Raw genomic sequence first — 10,356 nt, forward strand, 5'->3', positions numbered from 1 at the left:
AGTCAAAATTCCTGACCCAGAATTACTCCTATCTAAAAGAACTACAGGGACAAAAATGAAGAAAAGACTAAAGGAAAGGAGGTCCAATGACTGGCCCAACTTGGGATCCATCCCATGGGGGGGACACCAAGGCCTGACACTACTATGCTATGATGTACTTACAGATAGGAGCCTGGAATGGCTGTCCTCAAAGAGTTCTACCCACAGCTGACTGAGACAGGAGCAGATACTTACCTGCAAACATTGGACTGAAGTTGGGGACCCTTATGGATGAATTAGGGGAAGAAATGAAAAAGCTGAAAGGAAAAGCAACCCAATAGAAAAAACAGCCATCTCAACTAACACAGACCCTAGGAAGCTCCCAGCAACTGAGCCACCAACCAGGAGCACACACAGGCTGGTCTGAGGCTCCTAGCACATATGTAGCAGAGGTTTGCCTAGTCTGGACTCAATGGAAGGAGGTGTACTTAATCCTTCAGAGCCTTGAGGCCCCAAGGAAGGGAGAGGCCTAGTCAGGGGAGATCACCCTGTTGGAGGCAAGGGGGAGGAGAAATAGAATGAGGAATTATGGGAGGGGAGACTGAGGAGGGGCAATGACTGGACTGTAAAGTGTCCGTTGTTGCACAAATACCTTTCACTGATATAGTCTTCTTTCTAGTCCTTGTGAAATTTTTTTTGTTGTTTTGTTTTGTGTCATATCCTAATGCACAATAACAATAACTATTTAAAAAGACAACAAAAAATTGAATGAATCAAGATTGGAAGGTTAGGAAATGACATACATGCAGTTAAGATTTAAAGTGGTCTTTATTAACCATTAAGTATTCAAAGGTCATAAAAATGTACCTCTTTGATGTATTCTAAGAGTTCTATTGTCCTAGCTTTTGTGGCTGTATATCTACTGTTGCAAAACCAACATGAGATTGAAAATATATGTCACTAACTCCATCACATTCAAAGCAAGATCAGTTATCTTATTCTCAAATTCACTTCTTATATACCAGCCAGTTCCTGAAATCAGGCCACATTTCAGTCTTTCATATGGGCTCAAATGTCAGTCACATAGTCTTTGACTCATTCAAGAAAAATGTTAGCTCATGTTGTAAAATACCAGTCCAACTTCACTCTTTTCAGGTGGCTGTGAATTTTAATCCATTTTTAATGTATATGCATATTCATATGTCACACATATGTACCAGAAGTATACCATTTTTAGGGCAAATGAATAGTGAACCATGAGAACTGAGAAGTGAAATATAGAACAAAGAGCAAAGGAAGGTAGACAATGAAGAGTTCCATTCCTTGTTGGTCATAAAGCATCAGTAAATACAGAGAGTCAAGTGGGGACAGGAGGGGGTGTAGACTGCAGCAATGTGAACTACCATAGAAGAATGAAATGATGGTTTGGATGTCATTACTCAGAGGCAGCAACAAGAAGATAAATGGCCCAATGTTGGAGACTCAAACAATGATGTTCATGCAGCTAAGATTAAATAATGAATGGTCATTCACCCTATTCCTCAGGCTGTGGGTAGTTTGTGGAAAATCTCCAGATTTGAATAATTTGAGCTTTAAATTGATTCAATACTAACTCACACCAGAATGCTGCTAAACTCCAATTACACTTGTTTTGATCTTCTGCAAAAATTCCCTTTCCTCCATATAATAAGCATAAGACTACTACAAGGCAAGTCTGCTAAGCTTATCAATAGGTTTGAAATAATAAGATAGGTAAGAAAGTCTACCGGAAGGGTAAACAGACATCAACTTCTTTCTTTGTGACCAGAAATAAGCTTGTATGGTCCTGGTATGAATCAGCTCCTGGGCAAGCATAAATCAAAATGTTACCACAATGCAAACAGTTCATTCTAAGTAGAGACCAGGTGAAAGAAAAAATACAAGTCAGACATGGAAACAAAAGGAAAGTAATGAAAAGTAAAGATGTTTTCTGAGAAGTGGTGAGTAAAGTTTTTTTTTCAACAATGAAAAGTTTTGTTTAGCAAAAAGAGAATAAGTGGTTGCATGCACCTATATGTATGAGTCAGTGCACTGCAGGCAGATACGAGCTCCTGTGTGCTGCTTCTCAGAGTCATTGGCTCAAATGTTATTTATGCTTCTTCACTTGATATGTTAGGGTTTTTTTTTTAAATATTTTAAGAACAGTGAGCACAAGACCTGAGTATTTAAGTTAAGTTAGTTTTGACATGAGAAGTTAAGACATCACTAATGCCTAAATTATGGTAATCTAAAAAAGAAATTTAATTAAACAATTTTACATTTTTCTGAAGAGGGTCAGGAAAACTGCCTCAGAAAGTTATTGGGAATCACTTTTCCACCAACTACACAAGACTATGAGTGTATAGTTTTTGACAAGAGATGTAAGTTAACATCTAACCCTACCTGGAATTTGCATTAACCATCAAAAACTCTTTCATATCACATATGGAGTTAAATTTTCCCAAAGTTGTTAGAATCTGGCTTTCCATGGTCCTATTATTTTAGACTTTAAGTTTGCCACAGACTTGATGCAAACCTTGATTCAGAGAATTATCTGTGATCAAGAGAGTAATGGTGACCACAGTCTCAGACAATCTGAATCATAGACAAAACCATACTCTAGAAAATCATATGTGTTTATGATAATGAATAAGTATACTCTAACCCGAATCAGAGATTCTTCTAAGCCCTGGAAACACTGTCCAGTTGGGAAATGGATTGCCAGATGTGCTGTATATGGCACACCCAACCTCTAATGGCAACTTGTGTGAGATGCATTTATTCTATACACTAGTGCTACTTCTGGAAATGCATTACATATTGAACAACCCTGAATTATTTCATTTGAGAAGTAAGTTTTATGATGGTAAGAAAGGATATGCAATAATACTCATACATCAATGTTAAAGTTAAATGTTAATGAATACATTATTTTAAATTCCAATATTTATGCTCATAGGCAGAAAAGAATTTTCTTCTTGCAAAGAACTCTAATTAGGGCCCCCTTCATGTCTCTATTCCTCAAGCTGTAGATGAAGGGGTTCAGCATGGGAGTCACCACTGTGTACATCATAGACATGACAGTCTCCTTCACAGTAGAGTTATTAGCTGATGGACATAAGTACAGACCAATGACGGTCCCATAGAACAGTGACACCACAGATAAGTGGGAGCCACAGGTGGAGAAGGCTTTACGGATGCCTCGAGCAGATGGGACCTTGAGAATGGAGGAGACAATTCGTGCATAGGACACAATGATGAGTACAAATGGAATAACAAGGATGAGGCCTCCCATGACAAATATCACCAATTCATTAGCATGTGTGTCAGAGCAGGACAGCTTCAGCAGAGCAGACATGTCACAGAAAAAGTGGGGGATCACACTGTCCTCACAGAATGATAATCTGGCCATGAGCAGGGTGTGCAGCATGGCATGGAAGGTGGTCAGCACCCAGGACAGCAGCACCAGACTCACACAGAGCTTGGGACTCATGATGCTCATGTAATGAAGGGGGAAGCAGATGGCCACATAGCAGTCATAGGCCATGGCCACAAGGAGGAAGCTCTCGAGATCTGCAAAAAACAGGAAAAAGTACATTTGTGTCAGGCAGCCTGCATAGGGGATGGATGGAACTTGGCTCTGCATGTTCTGCAGCAACTTGGGCATTGTGACAGAGGAAAAGCAGAGATCAGAGAAGGACAAGTTGCTGAGAAAAGAATACATGGGTGTGTGGAGATGGGAGTCCAGGTGAATGAGGATGATGATGATGAGGTTTCCCAGGACAGTGGTGAGGTACATGACCAGGAACAGGGTGTAGAACAGGTGCTGGTGCTCTGGGGGGATGGGCAGTCCAAGGAGGAGAAACTGGGAGATAGCAGTTTGATTCCTTTCTGTGGTGCCCAGCATCTAAGAGAAAATAAAATATCCCTCAATATCCAAATAAAAGCAAATATAGATTCATGACAAGTGATCTGTGAATGTGTTCTACAACATTTAATCTCATTTTCATATTGAAAGATACATCTGCAATCAGAAATACACCATGACTAAATTCCAGCCACCTAGCACACTTTTCCATTAGCATTAGAAACAACATTGACTCTTCACTCCCATCTAAAACATACAATTGTTTCTTTCTTATAACTGGGTTAGATTTATGGTCTTCTGTTCTCCTGATGATGCTATGGCCATTCACTCTCAGCAACTACAAGTGGCTGTTTTTCTAACAGTGTGTTCCATATCACTGCTTCCTGGAGCATTTTTCTAAACACCCTTGTAATAACGTAGCTCCCGCCTCCAAATTGTTCTCATGGCATCAGGTGCCACCTAAGCTTCACGGGCACACCTACCTCCTTCACTAATCCACCACCAAGAGCTTAGTGACAAGCTCCTCCTAGGGCCATCTTCAAATCAACAGACTTCATTTCCTGCTTGCCTTTTCCCAATCCACTCCTCCACCTTTTATATCTCAAAATGAAAGGAGTCTTAAGTCAGAATCCTAAGAGATTTCTTTCTTATAATTGTTCCTCTAGCAATCTAAAAAATCCAGCAGATTCTGTGCTGCTTTTTTCCTGTATCTTTTCTATCCCTGACTCATTATTTACCCTCACTTCTTATCTCTTCTTTATGTTCTTTTATTTTTATTAACTTACTTAATTCTTTGACAATTTGATTCCTATATATAATGAGTTCTAGTTACTTTCTTTCCCACCCCCACTTTCTCTGCTGTGCTTCCCACCCCTACCAAACATCACTTCAGTTCCTACCTGTCCTATATGTCACAGTTTCATGACTTTTTGTTGTGTTTTGTGACTTAATAATTTATCCAGGGCCATCTGCATGACCACTGGATAGAAACTATACATTAGCGTGTAGTGGGATTTTCAGTGTGTAGGCAACCAAAGACAATGGTGGCCCTTTCTCTGAATCTATTAGTACAAAGTAAATCAGGGGTGAGGGGTAGAGCCCTATCCATGCCTGCATGTTGATGGGCAGTCATTTGTAACTGACAAGAGTTTATGATTTCAATGGCTATGTATTGTCCAAAAGATGGGACTTCACAGCCCTTTTCCCTATATTCTCTCTTTTCATTCTTTTCTCCCTCTCCTCCAAGATGTTCCTGGACCCTTCAAGAGGATGGTAAAAATGTCTTATTCAAAAATACTCATGGGAGCCAATATGGAGACAAAGCATGGGACAGAAACTGAAGGAGGGGCCGTCCAAAGACTGAGCCACCTGGGTATCCATCCCTTGTGCAGTCACCAAAGGTAGACACTGATGTGGATGCCAGGAAGTGCATGCTGACAGGAGCCTGATATACCTGTCTCCTTAGAAGTCTGCAAGAGTCTGACATATACAGAGGCGGATGCTCAAAACTAACCATTGAGCTGATCATGGGGTTCCCAATGAAGGAGTGAGAGAGAAGACTGAAGGAGCTGAAAGGTTTTTGGGCCCCATGGGGAGAGAAACAATACCAACCAACCAGAGCTCCCAGGGTCTAAACCACCAGCCTGGGAGCACATAGGGAGGGACCCATGGCTCCAGCTGTATATGTAGGGGAGAATGACAGTGTCAGGCATAGGTGGGTGAGGAAGTCCTTGGTCCAGTGAAAGCTGGATGCCCCAGTGTGGGGGACATCATGGGTGGGGAGGTGAGAGTGGGAGGGTGGGTGGGAGCATGTCCTCATAGAAGCTGGAGGAAGGAAGATGGGATAGGGAGTTCCTGGGGGGGGGGATTACATCTGAAATAAAAATAAAATATCCAATTTAAAAAAAAAAAAAAGAAAGAATGTCTTGTTCAGAGCGGAGTTGATTTGTGGCCCCATACTGGCTTCAAACTGACCAGTCTCCTGTCTTCACCTCCAGAATGTTAGGATTACATGTGTGAGGCTATACCCAGCTTTGTTTCTCTGAGAAACTTACCCTATTTCCTAAATTTGTACCAGGCCAGTATTGTATCTGGATGGTTAAATCTGCCTTAATTCCATTCCCCTGCTTCTCCACTCACTGATTGAATTTCTTCTCTCTCTCTCTCTCTCTCTCTCTCTCTCTCTCTCTCTGTCTGGGATGAAAAACTGATGTTCATTGCCATGCTGGAAGTTTCATAAATGCTCACTATTTTTAAGGTTAAGGTGAAATTATTTTAAGGGCACAAAGACAAAATGTTCTTCAAGAGTTGTCCCAGGCCTACCTCCACATTCTCATCTAGCCCACTATGTTGACGTGTCCTACACAGCCACAGTCTTCACACCAGCTTCTCACAGTTGCTGTTCTTTCTGCCTGGGCTCATCTCTGTTCTTCTACATCACCTGGCTTACCCTCCGTTTATCTCCCTTACATGTAACTCTATGAGCTAAATTGTTCGTGCCTCTCTAGGTGAGAACGACTGCCATGTTTCCACAGCATCCTATATTATCCCACAGCACTCAAGGTCCTCATCATCAGTTTCACTGACTTCATGTAGATTCCATGCAAGAAAGGCTGTGTCGCCATCTTGTGGCACGAACAGCACCTGGCATGGTTCTTGGACAGTGTTTTAGAAATTTTTCTCTGCTGTAGCTCAGGCCGAGACACAAATTCCTTCAACTTCAAGGACTGTGAAGAACATTCATCTATCTAAGTAAATCACAACTATTAGAACTTCCCAGAGAAGTTTGGGGCATCTTAATACATAGTTCTTGGGTGTGACTTCAGTTCCATGGAAGATCTACTACCTAAACATCCTTCCTTTACATCCTATATGACCTTGGAGTCTATTCTACATTATACACATATATTTTGTCGGTTGTGTTGATATTAGGATGAAAATAATGTGATAGGTTTATTTGGTAAAAAGGGAGAATGTAAGTTCTACCCTTGAGACCATGAACCAGCTATTCTTCAGAAATAAACATATGTTGGGTATATCAGAACAATGAAACACATGGGCCCTTTTTCCTCTAAAGATAAATAACTAAGTCCAAACACAAGAATTTTTGTCCTGCTGGTGCTGTTTAATCTAGCATGTTGATAATGCTTGCTCTCTTGCTTGCATATTTAGACATGGTGTACTATTACTACGATAAGAAAAAGCATCAATAAAATACATGGCTTTCTAAGAGATGAAGATTTCAATTTGGCATCTAGCTGTGATAATAAATCACAACCAAGGGATATCACCTGAAAGGCAGAGCCACACATTAGGAATATAAGTCTGAGCCATTCCCATAACAGTGCTTCTCATCTTCCTCACCTGGTTCATATGCAGTTAGTTCTCAGTCAAGGCTACACATGAGAGTCGTAAACTGCAGAGCTTCAAGCTGGAGGTTCAGCACAGTGGTAGAGTGTTTGTCTAGCATTCCTAAGACACTCAGTTCAGTTCCCAACACTGAAAAATAAACGAGGCACAGAGGTTTCTAAAAACCCATTTTACATATAAAGAAGCTAGTTGCATTACTAAATGCTGGCCTTGACATGGTAGGCTTTAGGTGTAGACCCTAATTCTACACGTTAGAAATTCAAATTTTACAATTAATGATAGCTCTGCTGGTCTGTCAATCACACTCACAGGAATAAAATAATATAATATTTTTCAACACAAACTTTTGAGCAGTTCCCCAATAAATGTGATGACCATAACCGCTTGGAGGGAAACTGTCCAATGTATTCTGAAGTATTCTGAACAAATGAGTATTTTAATAATATAGCCAGAGAGCTAAAAACCTATGTGTTCACTGTCTTTCTCACAGAGATGCCATCATCTAAAGTGACTCAATTTGTGAGAATGCATTTCATACTGATGTTAAAAATGCTTTCATTAATAAATTACATAAACAAATCCTATAGAATATCATAAAACCAGTAAAATCAAGACTCTCAGGTTGGAAGGACAGTGAGACATTGAGACATCAACTCACTCACCACAACCACACTCCACCCTAGCCAACTTACCCAGAAATATCTCAGGGTAACTCCAGGGCCCTGGTCTGAAATCCTGCTCCCATTTACACATTGTAAGCATGGGAAGGAGGGCCTTGATAGCCATCACCTGTGTGTGCACCACACCTGCTCACACTTCTCGTTCTGCTCATCCCCGGGCCTAAGGGGCCCTGCATCCCAGAGGAGTCTATGTCCTAGAGGAACTAATTTAAAACAAAGTAATTACCTGGCTTCTATCTAGAGCCAATTCCCTCAGAGGCCTGTATTTCTGATCATAGGCCCTGATCATACATGACTATACTTGGAAAATGGTAGGAATGAAGAAGTTGATGGTGGGTATTTGTTCATCCACATGGTCCTGTGTCAGTGGAGCTTGCATTTGGGGAGGTAATGAAGAATGATTGATTGAAGGAGCCAAAGAAGGTACCAAAGACTGTGAATACTTGATTTGCAATTTTCCACAGGAGGCCACTACATGTTTTAAAGTAGAGTACCATCATTAAAGACATGCTTGAGAAAGGGTCCTTTGCTATGTACTCAGACTATAAGCCAGCTCCATGTAAGCAGGCTCTAGAATATACAAGCATGCTACTAATAAAAATCAGACTCATATGATTAATCTTTGTAAATTTGGCAATGTAAGATGAACTTCCCTAGATCATGTTCAATTTACCCTCAACTAGCATACAAAAAGTTCAGACTCAGACTTCATTCATTATTTTTACCTCTTCAATTCCATAGGAGAGCCTTAACATCATCCACCAACAGCAACCAAACATTCCCTGCATGTACCTGTGTGCTATGTTCTTCCAGGCCCTCTAAGCAATGATTTAGCTATAGGTAATATCTATAATTCCTTCTCCCTCTGCTTCCCCTAGCTTCCCACTCACACTTGGCAGTCATCACCTAGATGTGGTGCTTTTGCTACTTGGAAATATGCATCCTTGTCCTTTATCTGGTTGTTGTCACTTAAATTAATACTTTATCTGGAGGCATGGCGATATTAGGAATTCCACCAGATGTCAGACACAGCATTCCATGATGATGTTAACAAGACAGAGCGTCCAAGTGTCCCGTGATAATCAACATCATTCACCTCAAGTAGAAGGGTGTTGCTGCTCTCAGTGTGTTTGTTTATTTTAGAGCCAAAAGCCTAAACCCCAAACTCACTGTTACCTTTCCCAGTAGAGTAATTCACATTTTCAGAACTAATCTGTAGCAGGATATTTCCCTCTACATTTGCAATAAAGCCCGGTAATTTGGAAGGAGCTAATTTGGGAGGAGCGAAGAGTGGAAAGGAGAAAGAAGAGGAGGAGAGGGAGGAGGAGATTGGCAAGGATGATGGAGGACAAATTGGTTGAGAGCAGTCCTGGCTAACAATTTATATCTAAAGGTTAGGTGTTGGGTAACAACCTTAATTGTGTGGGCATCTTGTTACTTGAACATTTCCAAATATATGAAACCACTGGATACCTTTAAGCTTTGTCTTCATTCTACCGGGAACCATGAGCATGGCGGGTGTTGCGTGGGGTTCAGCCAAGCTTGGTGGAGACAGCGTGGGGGATTGGCAGAGCCATCCCCCACCATGGAGTCGCGTGGGTGCCAGGGCGGGTATTTCTAGATAGCCGGAGCTGTGATCCAGAGCCGGGGCCTCAGGAAAACGACAGTGTCTGGGAACAAGCTAGAACCAGGCACCGTTTTTTAAATATTGCCCGCAACACTAATCCTTTGGGCATACTATGTTCAACCTGCTATTTCTTACTTAATCCATAGGTGCAAAAATCAGCTCTTCACTGGCTCGCTTTTGTACACGCACCTTGTCAGCCGCTTACTCCAATCCTTCTGCACATGCTGCTTGACTTTTACCCAGGAAGTTCTCTGTTTACATAAAGAAAAGTAACTTGGGAGTTCCCTTAGTACTTGGAGAACTGGTGAGATCTGTGATCTAGTTTGTGTTGATTACTTTAGAGAACATGGGAGAGAGGACTGAAGTGCATTTTTTGTTGTTGTTGTTTTGCTTTGATGTGTGGAAATCTTAATTTTCAACACCATTTGTTACAAACACTGAAGTCTATTGAACTGTTTTTCCGTTTTCCTCAAATAGCAATAGATGGCTGAAGAGTGGATCTATCCCAGGGTAGTAGTTCACATCTGTAACCCCAGCACTCAAGAGGAGGGGGCAGGAGGAATGTGAGTTTGAGGCCAGTCTAGGCTATATTGTAAGACCTCTCTCAATAAATCTGAGGATATAGCTCAGTGATGGTGCACAAGTCTAGAGCGTGTAAGCTTGTTGATCCCCAGCACCCAAGTGTGATCCTGCCTGCGATAACAGTCTGTAGTCTGACACACACTTTTTGTGTTTCTCTATTGTCACTTTTCCTCAATCACGAGACTGAAATCCATAGGCTTCAAGTTCACCTGTTTTGTTCTTTTCCAAAACTG

At 41.3% G+C, this 10,356-nt stretch overlaps 1 protein-coding gene across 1 annotated transcript; it reads right to left on the bottom strand.

The window, feature by feature from the left end:
• Positions 1 to 1,705: 1,705 nt before the first annotated feature.
• On the bottom strand, positions 1,706 to 8,070 carry LOC117710789 (olfactory receptor 1468). Its single transcript, XM_034506005.2, has 3 exons — positions 7,927 to 8,070; positions 7,229 to 7,363; positions 1,706 to 3,904 (listed from the first exon to the last, which is right to left on the bottom strand). The coding sequence occupies exons 2-3, from the start codon at positions 7,235 to 7,237 to the stop codon at positions 2,951 to 2,953; spliced, it is 963 nt and encodes a 320-aa protein (XP_034361896.1). The 5' UTR covers positions 7,238 to 7,363; positions 7,927 to 8,070; the 3' UTR covers positions 1,706 to 2,950.
• Between the last annotated feature and the right edge of the window lie 2,286 nt (positions 8,071 to 10,356).

Source organism: Arvicanthis niloticus, chromosome 6, assembly GCF_011762505.2.
Source record: "Arvicanthis niloticus isolate mArvNil1 chromosome 6, mArvNil1.pat.X, whole genome shotgun sequence".
NCBI lineage: Eukaryota > Metazoa > Chordata > Mammalia > Rodentia > Muridae > Arvicanthis > Arvicanthis niloticus.